The 21,194-nt window shown below is 45.1% G+C and overlaps 1 protein-coding gene across 2 annotated transcripts; it reads right to left on the reverse strand.

Moving 5' to 3' along the window:
- Positions 1-6,355: 6,355 nt before the first annotated feature.
- BNIP3 (BCL2 interacting protein 3) lies at positions 6,356-16,867 on the reverse strand. 2 transcript variants are annotated; one of them, XM_059821236.1, is made up of 7 exons: positions 16,789-16,867; positions 13,463-13,504; positions 13,321-13,432; positions 12,059-12,143; positions 9,281-9,387; positions 9,023-9,172; positions 6,356-7,314 (listed from the first exon to the last, which is right to left on the reverse strand). In XM_059821236.1, the coding sequence occupies exons 1-7, from the start codon at positions 16,823-16,825 to the stop codon at positions 7,263-7,265; spliced, it is 585 nt and encodes a 194-aa protein (XP_059677219.1). In that variant the 5' UTR covers positions 16,826-16,867; the 3' UTR covers positions 6,356-7,262. The 2 variants fall into 2 exon arrangements, with proteins under 2 accessions (XP_059677219.1, XP_059677217.1); XM_059821234.1 differs by having other exon boundaries at positions 13,321-13,504.
- Between the last annotated feature and the right edge of the window lie 4,327 nt (positions 16,868-21,194).

A 21,194-nucleotide genomic window follows, 5' to 3' on the forward strand; every position in this document is an offset into this window, starting at 1 on the left:
TATTGTCAATTTGATAAAGTTACTGTTCATTCAGATATTTGCCCAAAACCACCCTTGACTTCTGGGAGCAGTTTGAGAGCATTGCGCTACTCACACTCGCAGTACCCCGAGCGGTTAACTTCAGGAGACGGAACATCTCGTCGGTACAGCGAGAGAGGGGTGGCAGGGATATCGCGTGAGAGATGCGGCGCTTGGCTTTCAAGTGTGAAAAACCCCAGCGTGCGCTTTCTGACAGGCTGTAGGCTACGGACAGAGTACTGCTCCGCCGGTTTGCAAATACTGCCTAACGGTGAGGTCACTTCAGGCCTCGGTTGGTTTTGAGGAAATAACTGGAAGAGCAGATGTTGTCTGTACTAGGAATTAGAGGTAAGATTTTTTTTGAAACTTCTTTTAAACAGTCACTTATTTGGCTGTGGTGAGTCCTTGATGCCCAGTTAACTAGGGCTGAAGTGCACGTTGCACATCTTAAGAGTTTCGGTAAACCTGAGAGGGAGTTTTCTACATAATCCTTGCTTCACAAGGCTTGTGCATGTTTTTTGAATTGTCAGTGTAGTTGTTCTTTAGTGAGCAGAACGTAGGCATCCGTGATACCTGTCATCAGCAGTTACGTGATGAAAAAGTATTGGGAGAAGATGAACCACCCTCTCGGAGTTCTGTTTCCTCTCGGGGATGGGTTTGGAAATTGTGGGAATAGGATTTAGGATAAAACTCTGAATTCCATTGTCATTTTATGCTGAGCACAAACACCGACTGAGAGAGTCAGACTTCCTCGTGGAAATGCCGAGTGGCTCCAGAAAAAACACGTGTGTAAGGTGATGTAAGAAACGTCCGGGTGTGCATAAATCCAGCCGTGGGGACTCTGCTGAGGGCTGGGGGCTTCAGTGTTGACTCACAGCAGTTTCTGAAAAGCAGGACCTGCAATTGGCATCCAGGGATCAGCCCTTGCCCCAGCGCTGGTGGCCGGGTTCCTTTGGAGGCCAACCTGCAGGGCGGGGGGTGAGGGGTGCTGCACCTGGCTGATGGACAGCCGAAACACACTTTCCAACCTGATGAGATAAAACGTGCTTCCAAAGAGATCAGGCACTTAATTTGTACTTTTAATTTCCCAGGGGAAAGCTTTTAACCAAAGGTCCTTGTTTTGTACCCTGCCCAAAGGCTGTATCTAGAAGTGAAGTCACCTTCCAGGCTCCCTGGCAGGCGTGCAAGGACTTTCCCACGCGACTGCCCTGTCCTGGAATTACAGATGGGGGTGAGCATTATTTTCCTATGCCCATGATTACCCCTGCGTCACCAAACAAAACCTAGTGCAGCTGGGTTGGGTTTTTCTCTCGAAGGGTTTCCATCTCCTGGCTGTTTGAGCAGCGCTGGCAGCAGCTCTCTGGAGGCCGGTGTTTGGGTTGGGGCACGATCCCCCATCTCCACAGATGGGACCGGGGAATACGAGCCAGCATTGCCTTGTGAGCAGCAATTCATAACCCAGTAGCTGCTCGGTATCCAGCTGGGCTGACAGCCTGCGGTCAGGAGCAGGAGCCTCTGCAGGAGCCGTCCGAATTCATGACACGTACTTCAGGTGAACGTTTAGGGAATTAAAATGTGGTGAGACGGCGGCTGCCGGATCCCTGCCCTTGCAGCTGGCGTGGGAGGGGCGAGGGGGAAAGGGAGGGCCAGTCATTGGACTCCTCAGCATGATGCAAATTTGTTCATCAGCTGTAGATAAAATAGTTGGGGTTTTGTTGTCCTGTTCTTTGCATCCACGGTTTTAATTGGCAGAACAGGGCCCCGTGCTGACCAGCATCGTTAAGAGGACACAGCCTGTTTGAGACTCTTCTTTGGTCCAAGCGATGGTGACCTGTGTCTGAGCCACTCCGAGGAGCGAAGCTGTAACTCAGAGCACACATGTGTGTGGCTCTGCCTGGATGCTGAGTGCTGGGCGGTACATGGACACGCAGGTGTCTGCACCCATTGGTGTCCCATTTAACTCAGGTTTGACGCAAAGGTCTCTTCCTGCCTCACACCAAGTTTGATCTAAACTCCAGTGGTGCTTACGAAACTGGTGCTAAGCAGCTTTGTTAAGCCTTGATGAGTATGAATTTCACAGGCACATTTGAGCAGACAAGCATCTGCCTGCGGGTCAGCTTCCAGCAGGGAAAGAGCTGAATGTCCACGCTGCTCTGGGGGATGCTGTGGGAGGAGGCGGCTCTTGCGCCACAGAGCTCTCCCTAGGCTGATAGCCTGTGCCACTCTGGGCGGTGTTCAGAAGCGGCTCCTGGACGTAAACCTCCTCCACGCAAGCTGCAGGGTGTGGGGACTCTGCAGAGGAACAGAAACTGGCTTTGCAGCCACTCCCCTCTGTTGTAGCATCCTCGAAAGCTTCAGTCCCAGAGCTCAGCTTCTCTCTTTACCTTTGCCGACTCCTGACAGTGGCCCTCCTACGTTGAGCTCACCCAGAGCCTGGCCATCCTCACAGTGTCCTCTGCGGTTATAAATAGCATGTGCAACACATCCCACGTGCCCCAGAGCCACCAGCTTGGCCTCTGACTCTGCTGCTGAGGATTACTTTCCACTAGTAAAGCGAAGCATGCTGAAATGCAAAGCTTTAAACCCAGGTGGAGAAAACACTTTAAGACTGCAACAAACTGATTGCTGCTCTGGAGCAAGGACAGGCTTCTGCTGTGTGCCTTGAGGGCCTTTGGTGACAATTTGCATGGGGCTTTAGGAAATGCCTGGATCTATAACAATTCTCTCATTACTTTCCTTTAATATTTGGTAAGTTTTTAATGCCACAATTTCATTGACTGTATTTCTTGTGCAGAAGTACACAAGCCTTCAGCGTGTCCTGCGCTGGCTGCCACTGGCATGAGCCTGCGAAGCCTGAAAGCACTATCATAGAATCATTTAGGTTGGAAAAGACCTTTAAGATCATCAAGTCCAACCATAAAACACTAAAACGGGCCCTGGCAAGCTCAGCTTTGGATAGGGCTGGCTGCCTCCTGCAAGCTGGAGCTCTGCACCTCCCCTACAGCATCCGTGTGCTTAGGAAATATTTCACCTCCCCAACCTCTGTCTTGAGTGAACCATCTTTCCACAGTGCGATCCCCCCTCTGCCCTTTTCCCAGCTCCTGTGGCCACGAGGGCTGGTGGCAGCTGGGGTGGCACGAGCCCAGGCAGCCGCAGGTCACGCCAGCTCGGTGCATGGGGACCCTCCCCAGCCCCGAGCTGAGCCCCCAGGGCCTGCGCTGGAAGCAGAATTGGGAATGAGGTTCGTTAGAGGAGTTGTAAAGAGTTATTCTTGTAAAGAGTTATTCTTGTCTCTCTAAAGAAATAAAGTGCTTTGTATGGGAAGTGTGCTGTACTTAATAATGGTACTTATTCATGCCATGACCACCTTTTTTTTTTAAAGAAAGTAAGTTTTGTTGCAAAATTGACTGAACTTCCCATTTCCTCTGGTGTGAAGTGTGAGGATCGAAGGGCTTAAAGTCTTCAGTGCAAATTTTGTCAATACCTAGCATGCTAAGGCAGTTCTAGGCCGTATCTTTCAGTATTTTTCTTTTGGACTACTTGTCCACTGGTTCCATGGCTCTAGAGAAGCCTGTGCACTTTAAAGCTGTTTTTTTAAAAATTGGTAACTGTGAAATTTGTATGAGGCACCTATTACAGAAATCAATGCTGAGAACGCAAAGGCAAAAGGCCAACATCTGCCCCTAGAAACCTGATGTAGCTCTGTAAAAACACCTTGACCAATAATTGGCTAATGATGTCAAATATTTTGCTAGTTTAATGGCACCATGATGACTAGGGGTTTTGGGTGTTTTTTTTAATTAACTTTGCTTCTTTTGATTGTGTTAAAAATAATTCTTATGTCTACAGCAGTTCAGCTTGGATCGGGGCAGCCTACGATGTGGCTGCTATAAGCACAAACCGCTGATACAGGCGTTGCCCGTCTGATGAGTCTTTCAGGTGTTCACACGTTGTTTTTTCTGAAATGGGTAATCGTCACCTTGGGCATGTTGTACAGCTATGGTGAGTGGTGGGTGGAATATGAGGTTTTCCGAATGATGATCCTAAAGATGTGGATAAAGGGAGCGATACTGGCTCTGTGCTACATGTGTCAGTCAGCGCACCAGTACCCGAGTAGGGCGTTAGCATCCCTGCGCACACCTTGCTGCTGCGTTCTTGATGAAATAGCGAATCACAGTCCAGGCTATCTATAAAACAAGTATCTGCATTTATTACCTTCAATTTTCTGTAATAAATGAAAAATGGGCAAAATCTTTCTGCTTGATAGCTTTAGGAAAAGTATCACGCACCTGCACATGCAGCCTGAAAAAGTTGTGTTGAAACTGTACTCATCCACTGCAAGACCTAGGACATGGGATCAGATCCTCAGAGATAATTATGTGTGTAATGCTAATCAAAATCAATGTAAATTAAGAATGAGTAAGAATGAAATATGTAACTACTGCTAAAAGCCTTTCATTGTGCCTGATCTGAAAAGAAAGCTGACCGTCTGCGACTGTTAGTGGACGAGAGCCTGAGAGGCCTTTTCTGCTGTCCCTTCTCCCCGGTCCTGTCTGGGCTCTTTGCCTGCACTGGCTTGCTCCGCTTTGACCACAACGCCTTCGGAGGACGCTCAGCACGAGCGAGGGTTTTATCTGGGCTGTGCTGAGCTGCTGGGCCAGGTACCACGCTGCAAGAGACTGACACTGTAAAGGCTGACAGATGCACCCACGTATTACCCACTGGCGTGATCCCAAGGGATGGTGGAGCTGATGGAATAATAATTAAAAAAAGGACACCGTAACATAAAACACTTCTCATTTCAAGTCAAAGTAGCTACGTAAATTAGGAATGTTTTCTCAGCAGCTGCACCAGGCAATAGATATGCCACTTGTCAAGGTGCTGGTAATGGTAAATGTGCAAATAACATGGTTTAACTACACAGAATGTTGTTTTCATTTTACCACTCTGATTGGTGGTAACAGTTACATAGGACATGAAAGCGTCACAAGGCAGTTGACACGGGTAGGACGGCGTTCGGGTGCTTCAGTTTGCCAACGTGCCGATACAGGGGCTGCTTCTGCTCCCACCTTTGCTTTCAGCATCCAGGCTCAGCCTCGGGCCGGGGGGAGACTTCCAGCTACTGCGAGAACGTTAACAAACATCTACTTTGCAGGTCTTTCAGGGTGGTAATTCTGCTCCTGGCTACACAGGATTTCTTTGCTTCTGTGTTTAAAAAGAGAAAGAAGAAAAGAACAATGAACCGCTGTAGTTCCTGTAGTTGCAGTAGATCCCTTCATGCCATTACATTTTGCAATACACTGCGAGCATTACTTGTGTCATTCCAAGATTCCTTTAAGACACTCTGTGAATCTTTCTTCTTAAAATACCAGTCGTAACAGAACAGGAACCCGGGGAGCTTCCAATGCAGCCATTGTGTCCTCCCTTTCAGTGAAAACCAGCGATACCTAACACACAGGAAAAAGGAAACCGGTGAGGACCTTGGTTAAATAAAACACGAAGGCATTCAGCTGCTGGAGCTCGCCAACACCCCCCTCCACCTGCTGTAATTCAAGGAACAGTGGGTGTGAGGTGGCGGGTAAGTTGTTGGCATTCTCGCAGTATTTGTAAGGAATCTTTTATTTACATTTGGATGCAACTGTATAAAAAAAAAAATTTGCTTTTTCAAAGGGGGAGAAGCAGTTGATCTAACAGTAGTTCTGATACCAATGTTTTTAACACTATTTTGGTGGAACTCTGAGCTTCAACTCCAACTCTAGTCAGATTAAAAAAACACCTGTGTCCTATTTCACATACAGGAAATATTATTCAGAAATTAAAGTATTTCTATAAATTCACTTTTTATTGCACATACAGACATACAGTAGAAAAACCCAAACAGATCCTGGTCCTCCTGTAAGAGGTGTGTGATTACATTCATGTGATTTACTCCCACAGAAAATGGAAGACACGAGCTAGCCTGCACAGCAGCAGCGACGTCGTGTGATGGCAGGACGCAGACACCGCAGGGTATTGCAAGGCTCCTACTAACCAGATTTCAAGCACAGAGAAAGTCAGTGCTGCTAAATAAGGACAAAAAGGAAGTAGAAAGTAAATTTATTTTTAAGTGATGATACAGTACAAAGTAGAATACGCATTTGCAAGGAGTTTCTGTTTACTGATTAACTTCCACTGCCAGCTTAGCCATATTCAAGTTGAAGAATAAGCAATGAAGTTGTTTTCTATAGAAACTTCTTACGTGTCAGTTATGCAAGTAAAGAGTGTGAAACTTGTTTAAAGACAAAAAGAGCCTTGTCAGCCCCTTTCAACAATTAGAGAAAAAGGAATGAGAAAACTCTGAATCCACAAGGAACGTTTTTATTTAAATATATAAAAACACAGTATTTTGGCAAACATTCGTTTTCTTCCTCATTAAATAAGGTAAAATCACTGAATGAAAAGGCATTCCATTAGTAAAAACAAATAAGCAAGCAACCCTTTTTTAAATCTATACAAGGATGAGGCAAATATAAGATGCAAGTTTATTATTTTACAGATAAAATGACTGAGAAGCAATAGTCTGCAAGTAGACACAACAGAAGGAACTTCTATGAGTTGGGAGTTAAATAAATGTCTTCGCCAAAGAAGCTGTTTATGAGGCACTAAAGTCCAAATTTTAATTCAGGCTGTTGTGCATCACACTGTGAACTAGTGAAAACTGATGGAAATTTCACTCGTGCTCATTTCTTCCAGCCAACTGCCTCTCTCAACATTTCACACCTCACACAAACGTGAGAGAGAGCTAAGGAGAATCTAAGTTAGGAAGAAACTGCCTCCAGCGAGGTAAAAGCTTCTCTGAATTCCCATATATGACACATAAGGCCACACATTGTTTTGGGCTAATCCCCTACTGTCACGATTACAGCAGCAGTGACAAATATTCCCATCTATGAAGTACAAAGAAACAGCAGTTTAGATGAATACCTAGCTGAATCACAGTTGCTATATTAAAGATACGATTGTTTTTAAACATCAAGTTTTTTAATTTTCAAAGATACTTCACTACAAAGCAATATAACAGATGTTAATGCATCCAAAAGATCCAGAAGACTATATATGATGCATTAGCCTTCGTACCTCTCTTCCCATTCTTACTAAACTAGGAACACAACATTTACACACTGATCACGTAGTCATCGCTAGCTCAGACGCTTCTGCTGCCCACCTCCTCTATTGCCAGATGAGTGTTTTCTTTGCAGGTGCCTTTAAAAAGTACTGCTTGAAGCTGTGGTCGTAAGGCGTCTTCCAATGTAGATCCTGAGGACCGACAACATATGGTCAGTGAGTGTTGTGTTTCATTTCAGAGAGAATGTACAGCATGCAAGGAACACTTTTTTCTCATCAGATTACTAGTTACGTAATTTCCAGCAGGAGCAGCAGTGCCAGCTATAATTAAGCAGGCAAATCAAGTGACTGCTGTGAAACTCGGTTTTCAGTTGCTAGTGACTTTGTGCATACCCCTGTCTAACAAGCCTCCCCAAATCCTAAGGCTGCATAATTCTGTGTAAGCTGTTCAGTTTCAGGAATGCGAGAGTCAGAGGTAAGTATGGGGTTAACAAGAACTTCAGCAGGTCTCCAAGTCAGATGGTCTATTACCTTTTTCCTTTTTTTATCTTAAGTTTTTCCATTTGCTAAAAACCTCTGAAATTTGTAAACCTCATTTTACAGTCATCTTCACGTACTTCTTACTTTTTCTTTGGTCATTATTTCCCAGCTTGGTATGCTTTCACAGCTGCCCTACATCGCATCTTCTATCCATGTACTTCTTGTAGCTTAAAGAAATTATTATTTTGAAGTGTAACTATTTTACTGATACTACATTAAGCTCTTTCTGAAGATGTGACTTTGTTACTCGCTCACGATGGAACTGGAATGATGCAAATTTTTGCAGCAGTGGTGGAAGTGACCAGGAAGAAAGTACGTACTTACATCACCAAACTTGTGTTTATTTTGAAAGGAAAATTCCATTATGCTTTTATTCTACCTTGTGCAATTACTCATTTTGATTTTGGAAGGAGTTAAATTAGTTTTGTGTCATTTTTACAATATTATGTGGCCGAGATCTTGATTTTGAACAGGAAGATAACCTGTGCCTTCATCCATCCAAAATGATGCATGCCGCAGGGACCACAGAAGATTTGGGCTGTCCCTCCTTCCAGTTACTGCAGCTGCGCACAGTCCTCCCCTTCCCCTCCATCTCTTGCGTCCCTCACTCTCAACTTCCATAGCCTTGAGAAGGTTCAGGATTTATGCAAGGGAGTGGGCAGAGAAAGAGCAGGGCCAGAGCTAATGGCTGGTTCCTTGGAAAACAGGCATCAGCCCAGAACTCATCTGGCTTCTCCCCTAAGCCCTCCCACCTGGCATGGCATGCTCCCAGGGGAGGGTGGCCAGCCATGCCTAGATTCCCAGCATTCTTTGCTGATATCAAGGAATCTGCCATGCTTAGGCACAGGCAAACTCATCCTGACTAAAAGGCATTTAATCTCTTCCCTTTAGTCTGTGTCCTGTAGCTGTTTTTAAAGAAGGACCATCTAACCCCTAGGTCCTGTTTTGTTTGGTGTCCCCCATCCCTCCCAGGTGTGAGTGGAATTTTAAAATATATTAAATAGTATCTTTTTCCTTTGCAATTAGTTGTGAGACTAAAAGTCATGTCTCCAATGGAACCAACTATTTGACAAGTATAACTAGAGTTCATATATATAAATCCTCATTTCACTGCCCTTTGAGAATTTTTCAAAATAATTAACTAGTGAGAAAAGCAGAAAAGGACAACTTGATACATTCAGCAGTACTGCAAGCAGATGACTAGAAAGCACTTCCTGAATAACTACCTGTCCCCCTCCTATAGGGAAAAGGGTATTGCTCATCTTTTAGACAAAGAGGGAATCAGGAGTCAGAATTAGGCCTCAGAGAAAACAGGTAAAAAAAACACACACCCCTTTTTTTTTTTTTAGTTTAAACTTACCCTAGTCCAATGGCAAGCAAATGAGAAAGAAGCAGAGATGGAAGGAAAACCTTCAAAAATTCTGCTGAAAAGATCCCCCCTTTCTTCATTACACTGGTATTTCTCATGCTGAGAGTAGCTGTGCGCCTGGGATGTTTAAAAAGGAATTCCCTAGTTTTGAGGAAGAAAACACAGTCACAGCATTAACAGATACGCATTCAGACTTGTGGAATTAAAAGCTGCATCCGAGCTTCACCCAGGAACACCGACAGCACTCACTTCGGTGGGATGTTCTCTGGCCTGCTGGACCAATCCCATATCCAATCTGCATTCTTCCTCAGGAGCCTTTCTACTTCTTTCCTCCTTTCAAGAAAATCTTCTTCAGACTAAAACAAAGAGCCATTATCAAACAGCACTCAGGACTATGACAGGCAGGAAGTTAGTACTGCAAAACAAAGCTCCTGTTCTGCATCTAAGACCATATGCTAGACTACCTCTGACGCTACCTTCTCCCATCTTGTCCCACTGTGGACTCTCCGTATCACTTCTACCAAAGTATTTAGATCCTAGATAAAGACATGGGGAGGGGGAGATCTGTCTTCAGAGCAGGATGTGAATGGAAAAGACCATATCCCATATTTGCTTAAGTAAATACTACCCTGGAAATAAAATGCCAGAGCCCTGCATTTAATCCTTACACAGAGGATCTGAAAATATTTCCAGCTCACACATCTGACTGATTGATGTTTGGCAGAAGAAACTATTTGCCTGTGTTCAAAACTGGATGGATGTCATACTTATCTGAAGATCCTTGGTCAAGCTAATACAAACCAAGCGAAACAAATTTTAGTCTTGTAAAGCTACCTGGCTTTTGGGCCAGTACTGGGAATACAGGTGAAGTGAGCCCAGGTCTATCGGCACACCCCTGTGCAGAAAAAAACCCGAACAGTAGCTTTGTTTTCAAGTGAATTACAGCATAAATGCTGAATAAGAATATAGTTTCTTGCTTAATACATGTGCACTAACTAGAGCCAAGGTCTTGTGATAAAAATAGTGTCTGCTCATAGAATTACAATAGCTGTGTATGCACATATACACACTTAAGAATGGAAATAAAATTGTCCGGGAAACTTTAATTCTGAGGATTTTCTATCTTTTGATTATTTGTTCTCAATATCTAAATAATGATCTTTAAATACACGAACTGTTTTCTGGAAATATAAAATAAAAATAATTAATTTCCAATAATGTATTTAGCTAACCTAAAGGTGGTAGTTCATTCACCTGGATTCCTGTAGGAGTTGTAGAGATAATGGGGAGAGTTTCAGCTAAAGGAAGAGGCAATGGGACGAAGCACATTTCATGTAATTTTGAGAATTGATTACATCTATGTATTACGGATACAGCCATATAGTTTAGAAGCTGTATGAAGGTGCAACCCCACAAGGTTAAATACTGTACAAACAGCGAACACACAGACTTTGTTCTAAAAATTTCATAACACTGGGTAGAAAAAGATAATCCATTAACTAATACAGCCAGCCAAGGAAATCAAGGAGACCCCAAGATGATGATACCCAGCACACACTCAGCTACAGATGATAAACAATAGTAACTGAAAAAGGGGAGTGATGGAAGAAATCGTTTGTGGTTTTTGGTGGTTTTTTTGTTGTTGTGGTTTTTTTTTTTTTTTTTTTTTTTTAAGTACAATGCAAGGGTCCTGAGGTCTTACCAGAATTAAAGAATTAACATTGCACATTGGAGCATGAGTAACTGCTAGTGCTGCTAACTTTTGCCAGTTTATCATACATTGCTGTTTCTTTTCATGCAGAGAACCCAAGTGAAATATAATCTTTATTTCTAATTGCTAACTGCTAACCCTGTAAAAATTAGTCACAGGCACGGAATATACTTCAATTTAATAAGAAAATAGTATCTCTTTGTACATAAACAGTGCAGAGACAGTGATTTACCCAAGATAATACAGCAAATCATTGGAAGAGCAGAGAAATTTACTTAAATACTTCTAATACATCACTCCTCAAAATGTTTTATAAGTAAATTTTAAGTAAATTTTTTCATCATAAAGCTAATATCTAGTGAAGGCTTAAGATTTTAGCCTGTCATCATGCAATAAGCAATATATTGGTAAAACATGGTTAATATACAGTATCCTCTTTCCCCACTCTTTTCTCAAATGCATTTACTAATTTTCTTTGCAAGTAAACAAATGTACAAAATGAAATAACAGTGAGTTTTTCAAAGCTGCACGTAGAAATGCTAAGTATTAGCTGTTAAAACAAAAAGGAATCATAAAGCTATGGCAGTGCTCTGAAAATGTATGTTATTGGCTGTCACGTGTAAGTGACTCTAGAAATTCTTGCTGCCATCAAATTCACTTTCTAAATTCATAATGCACTGGCGGTAGTGCATTTAAATAAAATTTTGTTGTGGGGGGATGCATGAAATGTACCAAGTTGACAGTCAGCAGGGGAAGAGGAAACTTCTGCATGGTAAATTGTCCACAGAACATCAATATTCACCTATATAGCCATGTATATACCCACCCTACTGATGCGTTTCCTACACATCTTAATGTAAAATCTGATCATCCCACTTCACCGGACAAAAGAAACCATGATAGAGCACAGTCTCAGGATCACCAGAACTGGAGGCTTAGCAAGGTGCTGACTCCAGCCCTCTTGAATTCCAGACTAGCGGTTATCTTCTGGATTATCTTTTTTCCTAAAAGCGACTTGTAGGATCTGAAGGTTGGCCTTTTCAACTTGTGGCTGGAAAAAGGCATTTGAGAGCCCAGCCATTTTAAAAGACAATAGATTAGGGCGCCTAAATCCTCCTGAAAAATCTCAGGTTACAGATTAACAAAAAAAAAATTCCATGCAAGTCAGATACAAATACACAAAGCCCGGTTCTACAAAGATTATTCTAAGTTATTTAAGTGCCTACATTAGCAGCTTCACCTCTTATTTCCTAACGCTGGTTTTCAAACAATGACAGTAAGAAATTCTTTCTCCCAAAGCAAGATGAGATTTTTACCTGAAAACTATTCTTTTCTCCACTGCTGTGACTCTCTATTTCCAAAGCTCTGTGACTGTCCTGAGGTGTCTGAGAACGAGGAGGGCTGGATAAGAAGAGAAGCACAAGTAAGAAGGAACTCATTAATTTTTTTTATTACATCATTTATGGTATGAACTAAAAGCTAGTCAGTGAAGCTCATATGCACAGTTCTCCCAAAGAGCTATAGCACCCTGACCATAACTTAAGAGATTAATCTGGCAATGGGTGATATAATCCAGCCATCATATTCAATTAATCTTTGATTTTCTAACAATCTGCCAATAAGCTTGTTGCACGGAGCTGTTTTTCAGCAGTGCAGAGATACGCCTGTGAGGCTGTATAATTTGGCCCGTATTACTTACTAAAAAACAACAGGCAGCAAATGATGAATAGAAGTGGGGTTTGGTTTGAATTCAAACTAGCCAGGTAAGGCTTGGAAGTTCTGCATCCTACTGTCTATTTTGCATCCTGCAGTTCCCTTTTTTTTTTAAATAAATAGGCTGCAGACTTCATAGCCCAAAGTCAAATAAATGAATTAATAACACTGACTGACAATTTGCATCAGATGTAAGTTGTTTTGTTGCCTTATACTCCTAGAAATAGGTTATGTTTTGTAAACCAGATATAAGACAATTCTTTAGCAATTACCTAAGAACTATTAACTGATGTACCTCATTACAAATCAAATCATTACAAATCATTACAAAAACATTACAAGTTGCTTTTTATCACTTTTCTCTGACATTCCTGTTCCAGGCAGCAGTATTAGTAGCGCTATATGCTCTTAAGAACCGCACTGACACTGCTTGCATGAGGACCGACCCTTTAGAATGACAGCCACACACGGCTCCAGAGTATTTTATTCACTAGAACAAGGCTGCTGCCTGTATACCAGCAGCACACCCACGGGAAGTTCAGCTGCTGCTGCTGGGCTTACCAGGATACACCAAAACCGCAAGATGGCATCTTCATGAGATGTGAGAACTCTTCTAGAGTCCTCTCCCCTGTAACTTCTTTCTGGTTTCAGGACAGGCTTCTACCCAAGCACTAGTCTAGTATTTAAATAACAATCTTTTAAACACGAAATCTTCCTATCTCTTCTTCTCTGCATGTTTGTATGCATGTGCACATGTATATGCACACAGGTATGTAAGCATTTCCATATTTGTCTTCGCCTCCTGGGCATAAAAATGGCTTTGTGTAATAGTAACCTTGACTTTGCTTACAATAAAGCATTTTACCTGTCGCAATGTGAACTTTCTCTTGAACTGCTTCTTCCAGATTCGTGTTGAGCATCAAGGAGTATTTTCTCCATGTCACCATTGTGAATGGAAATAGAGGCTGGTACTTGTTCTTGGCTCGTCGGAGTGACAGTGTTTCCACTGCCATTTCCATTACTGCTGAAGTGGAGTTCTACCCAGGAACCTGCTTGGCATAATTGAAAACAGAACCAGAGTAAACCGAGTGCTTTTGTAAAAGGCACGTAAAATATGAGACTGTTGATCCTCCCCAGCGTGACATTACAGTATGACATGCAGGAGTACTAGCATTGACATCTCTGTTAATAAACATGATGAAATGCCAAAATGCGGGGGTGCTTTTGTTAGCGAGCTGGAAAGTCTCACAGAAGTCCAAAGCAGCTGGTCAGTACATTGTGTCTCCTTCTGCAGCTGAAGATCTTTTATTTTGAGATATGTTTAATTTTTATTGTTCAACGTAGGTGGTAGCCAAATAAAATAATCTCAAGGACTTTCTCTACCGAAGTTCATTTATTAATTTATGGAAAATATTTTAGGCTCAAGACTCCAACAAATGTGTTTTGTTTAGCCTTTTTTCAGTAAGAGTTTTTAGGTGTTACTGTTAAGCAATAGAGGATATGTGGCAATGACTAGATCACATGTTTGCTACTCGCAGTATATTTAACACAGACAGTCACATGTTGCTTTGTTTTTTTAAGAGTGTGCTGGATAACAACTCTCTTCTGGGGCAGCAGTAACCAATGCACAAAAGGACCTGTATCTGTTGTCTCATTTATAAATCAACTGAAGGGACAGATAGTATTTAAATTAGGTGTCAGTGGAATTTACCTGTGTAACATGTTTATGTGTGTAAACAAGAGTAGAAGTAAATGTATTGTGCCCATGCTAGAGCACTTTACAGGAAATGTAACAGTAAGTAGAGAAGAAAGAGGGCAGGTGAAACTCCCCAAATTCTGGTGAGCACAGCAGAAAGAAAGTCTAAGGCATGAGCACAGAAAGGGAGAAACACAGACAGTGGTGTTTGGACCATTCCTGCTGTAGAAAAAGAGAGGCTGGGTCAGAGCTTCAGAGGTAAGCCACGTTAAGAACAGCAGGCCTAAAGGAGCCGTTTTAAAGGTATGCAGAAGGGGAGAAGCCAATGCAGAGATCTAGTGTGAAACAGAAACATCACATGAAGGAAGATATTCCAGTTGTGAAGAGACTGAAGGTTCATAAATGAAATGAAAGCAGCAAAAAGCCAAACTGCTTAATCTGCATTAGTAACATTAGTATCTCTCTGAAAAGCCAGATGACCACAAAATCTTTTGAATGGGAACACATGGGGTTACTGAGTTTTGAAGAAACATTGTTTTGAATAGCCTTTTTACTTCACAACTTTTCTGTTGTTTTGGTTGGTTTGTGTGTGTCCCCGTCCGTCCCCCCCCCCCCCCCATGTGACCCTATGTGGTATGTGTCCAGGTACGTGTTTATACCCGGACAAACTTTTCCCTACTCTTTCCCCCCAAATTTATGAAAGCCCAAGTTGTTACCCAAGAATGATCACAAGCACTGAAGTTTAAATTAAGATAGTGTCCACCCGGAGCTCTGGCTCCAGCTGCCTTGAGAGTATCAGCTAGCTCCTAGCCAGCCTCCCTGTCCTTGCTCCTCAGCACATCCCACCTCAGCTTTTGCTCCTCTGCTTACAAAAGCAAAACAGCTTCATGCTTTGTGGGCTGCACTGCAGTGATTTGTGTACATAGTCATAACCTATTTTCTCCTGTAAAGATGCATACTATTTGAGGCACGCTCACGTTTCAAAAATCATCAGCCCCACAGGCAAACATAACTGCTTCACACAGCAAACTAACACTACCTACTGAAATCTTACTGGATACAGCACACTGAATGTGTGACAAAACATGGGGAAGATGAAGATTGTAACAGAAGGATCACAGTACACGTGTTTTACACATTTCCTCTCAGACACTCTTGAGAATAAGATGTGCTAGTGCACTAGGAATGTGCTGTTATATTATCATTTAATCACACAGAATCACAGAATCATTAAGGTTGGAAAAGACCTGTCAGATCATCAAGCCCAACCACCAACCCAACCCCACCATGCCCACTAAACCATGTCCCGCAGTGCCACGTCGACAAGTTCCTTGAACACCTCCAGGGATGGTGACTCCACCACTTCCCCGGGCAGCCTGTCCCACTGTCTCACCACTCTCTCAGTAAAGAAATTTTTCCTAATACCCAGTCTATTTAAAGCTAAAAGAGCCTGTATTTTTTATGAATTTGGAAATATAAACAGATAAAAGTATGTGTAACATGGCAATGCAAACTTAACAGACTGAGTTGTGGGGAAGGACTTTGAAGAGAATGATCTTATATGATATTCCAGCCCAGGATACATGCTGGGGAGTACAGATTAGCATTAAAAAAGGTACTCAAGTCAGTTCTGGAAATCTTGATTTCTTAATATATGGCTTTCAAAACTGGAAACAAAAATGCAAGCCTCCACAGAAAGACGAGAACGTCTCCTTAAATTGCCAAAATCACCGTGTAAATAACACAAATATGTGGTTGCTCACAGATCTTTCACTTGTAAGGTAAATTTGCTTCCGGCTTTTGCTAAATGCATGACACATGCAACTGACCCTCATCTCCTCTCAAAGGCATATCCCAAACTGTCCACACACGGTTTCTTTTGATGAGGAAGGATTTATATTTACCACAGTGCACAGACATCATGAGGATCTCCATTAATCTAGCCATACGTGGCAGTTCAGCTACACAACCCAGATACCATGGCTTTTTAAATTTGACCTGTTCTTCCACCCGAGTCTTCATTTCTCAGCGCTATTAGGAAGGTCTGTAGGCGGTTTAATGACCAATTACTGCCAGGTTGCTGTAGGGTCACGGACTAACGGAGGAGAAACCCGTCACGTACCCGGCCGAGGTACCGGGGGGAGCAGCGCGTCAGGTCTCACCTGCCCGCTCCGGGCAGGGACCGGCAGCTGAGCGTCCCCCGGCCCGCCCCGGCCGACGGACAGGCCGCCCGAGGAGTACGCCCTCGGGGACGTTCAAACACACGGAGGCAGGCGCGCTCCTGGCGCCTTAACGGCTGCGAGACGCTGCCCCGCGGCTTCGCCCTCCGCCAAGCGCCCGGACGGAGGCCGGGGCCGGGCCGCGAGGTGAAACCCGACCGCCCCGAAGCGCCCCTGCCCCGGCAGCGGCGGCAAAGGCACCGCCCGGCCTCGCCTCCGCGCCCGGCCTCCAGGCAGGCCCGGGGCGGCGGCGGCCCGACCGCCCGCCTCAGCGGCGCGCCGCCCCTCAGGGATGTGCCGCCCGCGGCCGCGCAGGGCGGCGGGCACCGAGGGAGAGAGGGAGGCCGGACACCGCCACGGCCAGGGCCCGCGGCGCCCCCAAGCCCGGCCTCCCCTGGAACCGGCCGCCAGCCCTTACCCTGCAAGTTCTCCTCCTGCGGGCTGAGCCGCGACATGGCGCGGCCTCCGCTCCTCTGCCGCCGCGGCGGAGCGACGCACCAGGCCCCGGCGCTGCGGCCGCCGCAGGACACGCACTGACCGCCGCCCGCCGCCGCTCCTGCGGTCCGAGCCGCTGTGACGTCAGCGGCCGCCCCGTTCGCATTGGCCGTTACCGGGGGGCGGTGGGGGCGGAGTCAGGCGGGTCGCGCCCTCCCTCACGCTCCCTCGGGCTGCCTCAGGGTCCCTCGCGGTCCCCGGCGGGCCCTCACGCTCCCTCGCACCGCCATCACGGCGGGAGCCTTTGGGGACGATTAGGTGCAGACCGGAGGATCCCCCACGCCTGCAGGAGCAACGGGAGAGGTCCCGTGCTGGCCTCCGACCGCAGCCGGGAGAGCCCGAGCTGGAGAACAGGGTAACTTCCTCAGAGGATCCTCCTTTTCCCCCTCCCTACCCACCCAGCGCTGTACACCACTTGTACGCTACCCACCCACCCGTGTCCTGCAGCAAACGTTCCCGCTCGCGTTTGATAGCTAGATACGGTGCTTCCTACATAAAGCTACGCAGGGCAGAGGGAAAACTGTGCTTGGATTTCAAAGGAAGCTGTATCTCACTGCAAAAGCGCAAGGCCTGGCCTCTAAACCGGTCTCTGACAGCTCTCAAACTAATGGCCCAGGGCCTTGACATAGATAATAATTAATTCCTTCTCTTTTCTAATGTTGACTAAGGCTGTAACGCCGTCCAAGCAGGCAGCAGGGGCTCCCCAAATAGGAAACCACTTAGTAAAGACTAGTGTTACCATTTGAAAGCAGATACTCATTTACTGCTGGGAGTTTATGAAGACAAATACATAAAATTTTATTCCATTTAGCCAAAGGATTGGTAAAGTGTTGTTTACTTAATTAGAGGATGCAGGCATTTTCTCTAGGTGGAAATTGTTGTTATTTGTGCCTTTCTGCAGTAGGCAATCATGAAGCCCAACTAAAATACACCTTTTGGTAAATTTTCGGGGAGTTACCGTAATAGCAAGGAGTATTAACCTACAACCTTCCTAGAAAGACAAGGTCAGGATTTTATTAATATGTGTGTTAGACTCAGTACAGCCAATGGATTATTGGATGAAGTGGAGCAATGGTTTGGCCCATGAAGACATTTTCAGGGTCAGTTCTCCAGCTTTTAGTCCATCCTTAACACAACCATCTTCCCACGCCTAAGTCCTCGACCCCCTGGGACTAACAGAGAGCTTTAAGTAGGGTCTTATCTGTACTTCTTCCTTTGCGTAACCCCAAGGCAGCTCTCCGGACTAGTCCATGAGCCATGTTCTCTGCACACAGGTAGGGGTGCAGAGGCCTGTCCTGGCAGTCACACATCTGGGCACAGCTGGAGGGCTGCTGTACTGCCACGCTCCTCCCAGGCAGACAGGCAGGCAGGCAGCAGTGAGAGGTGGGACATGGCATGCATACAGCCCTTTCGGAGGTGAGCCTTTCCAAGCATGCCAATGCCTAAATTATCACAGAATCACTAAGGTTGGAAAAGACCTGTAAGATGATCAAGCCCAACCATCAACCCTACACCACCATGCCCACTAAACCATGTCCCGCAGTGCCACATCCACACGTTCCTTGAACACCTCCAGGGATGGTGACTCCACCACTTCCCTGGGCAGCCTGTCCCAATGTTTCACCACTCCCTCAGTAAAGAAATTTTTCCTAATACCCAGCCTGAACCTCCCCTGGCGCAACTTGAGGCCATTTCCTCTTGTCCTGTCGCTAGTCACTTGGGAGAAGAGACCAACACCCACCTCACCACAACCCCCTTTCAGGTAGTTGTAGAGAGCGATGAGGTCTCCCCTCAGCCTCCTCTTCTCCAGACTGAACAACCCCAGTTCCGTCACCCACTCCTCATCAGACTTGTGCTCCAGACCCCTCACCAGCTTCATCGCCCTTCTCTGGACACGCTCCAGCACCTCAATGTCCTTCTTGGAGTGAGGGGCCCAAAACTGAACACAGTATTCTTCTGTTATGCCTGACCACAGGAAAGGTGCTGAGAAATTTTTATTTAATTTGCATGATTAAAAATCAATTTTGTTCTACTAAGGAACTTAGGGAAAAATTGTCCTTGGCAGGATAAAATACAATTTTTAGCTGAGACAAGTTCCTTATGTTTATGCATTTATTTATTATGTCCTCATTTTTTAGGCCGGATAGATGGACACAGACATGGCTCTGAAAGCTGGCAGCTGCTTTGGGTTTGGTGCTTATCCTGTAGCTCTCTGCTGCTCTCTGCTGTCCAGCAATCCTCCCTTTGCACCTCGCTCTGAAAATGAAATCCAGGCAGCCTTGAACAAACGGAAGAAGAGCAAGTTCATCATTCCAGGAATGTGTTAGTCTTCTCCATGTGACTACTACACTTGCGTGCCTCAGGGACTGTGGCAGTGTTTAAGGAACAGAAAGCTCAACGCTGTATTGACAGGAATATGGGCTGACTGGCTCAGGAGGGAGGAGGGGATCACAAAAGCAACTCCGATCCCGCTGACACAATCACCTTTTCAGTCTTCTCCCACTGAAAAAAAATCTACGTGGAGGAGATTTACAGACACTGGATATCCCTCAGTCAACAGGCCTGAATAGCGCTTTCCTCCGCTCTAGGAACCAGCAGTAATTCCCTGATACTCATCGCAGGTGGAAATGTGCTCTGAAAATGTCTCCTACTAGCACAAAACCCCCTGACAACTATTTTATCTTCTGGTGCTGCACCAAACCTGTGCATATCCTGTGTCAAGCAGTGTATTTGCCATGGGCTGTTGTCTGTTTCGGCAGTACAAATATCACATTGTCTCTGAACCCGCTTCCTCTGTTACCAGCTTTTCGGCAGCAACAGGCGCTTCTCTAGGAGGAATTTGGGCAAACACAGAGGTCTGTTAGGGTTTCCTGATGAAGTCGCTCCCCTATTGTTCTCCTGGGAAGAAGAGAGGAGCTGGCCCCACCTTTTCCCCTCTGCAGGATGCATTTTATAATTGGGCAACTGTATGGGAAGGTAAGAAAGACAAGTCATTGTCCTTTCAAGCCAGCCGTTTTTCCGGTGTGGTGGAAATATCTAGGTGGTGTCCGGTGTGTTGAAATTGCCCACAGGTCATTAGATTCTTCAGCTGCCCCGGCATGCTGGGTGAAGCAAAAGGATGAGGTATAAAAGGGAACTTGGAGCAATGCTCTACCTGCTAGCATTAACAGATTTTGTTAAGGGATTTCCAGCAATATTCTGGAATATTCAGCAATATTCTGGAAGGAGAATGTGTGGCTTGAGGGCCAACTCTTCTAAAGTAGGAACTTTGTTCATTCGTAATAAAACAATGCTTAATGCTTCTACCAATACTTGACAGTACTCCCTCGTCCCCAGCATCGCTGCAAGGAGTCCTGGCCAGACCACCGGGACACATGCCTGGGTGCCTGCATGCTGGGCAGACTTGAGGGGCATGGCTGGGTGCTTGCAAGTGCACCCCTGTGAGGGTTTTTAAAAAATAAAATCACTTTCTCCACCTGATAGGAGGGGAAATTGATTTTATTTTGAAACAAAAGGAGCAGCATTGTTACAATGTTGCAAAGTTATAACAACAAAACACCAGGCAAAGGGCGCTATGTTTAACCTTTGAATGTGCATTTATGATTTTACAGTATTTGTTACCCTAAACATCACAGATGAGGGGTTTGAATTAAAAAAAATTAATTACATGACGAGAAAAAATGTCATAAATTGCAAGGAAAGGTATCATTTGGGTAGCAAACACTGAAGTGTTAAAATTAAATTTTCAGGAATTTTTTCTGTCAACACTTCTCCGACTTTGAAAAATAATTAATATTGCAAACCATGGGGCAGAGTCTGCTCTGACTTTGGTCATCTAAAGTTTACTGCTGTAGGTGTAGTTACAGGTCTAGCAGGTATAATTACATGGGTAATTATAATAAATATATATAACTGCCTAAAATGTGGTATCTGTGCTCAAGAGCTGGAATAAACTCTTCAGAGGCCGTGCCAGGGCCCTGAGCGCACCAGTGCCCCCCCTGCCACAAGCAGCTGCCCCTCGGCCCCCTCCCACCCACCCACCTTCTGCCCATGGCCCCGGAACTTGGGTGAAGCCCATCCCTGGGCCTTTGCTCCTGTTTGGAGTGGTGCTGCAGGTGCTGTGCCTGCGCCCAGCCCTGCTCCTGGAGTATCTGGATCTTCTGACCTGGTTTATGGACGTGCCTTTGCCGCCTGATCGCTGGATGGGGCGTGTTGCTTCCTGTCACCACCCTGCCCTGCTCGCTTGCCACGGGGGACGAGAAGAGGCAGGAGAGACTGGTCATCCAGTCACATCAAGGGGAACTTGAACAAGCTCAGAAAAGCTTCAGA

The sequence above is a fragment of the Gavia stellata genome, chromosome 9 (assembly GCF_030936135.1).
Source record: "Gavia stellata isolate bGavSte3 chromosome 9, bGavSte3.hap2, whole genome shotgun sequence".
In the NCBI taxonomy this organism is placed as follows: domain Eukaryota; kingdom Metazoa; phylum Chordata; class Aves; order Gaviiformes; family Gaviidae; genus Gavia; species Gavia stellata.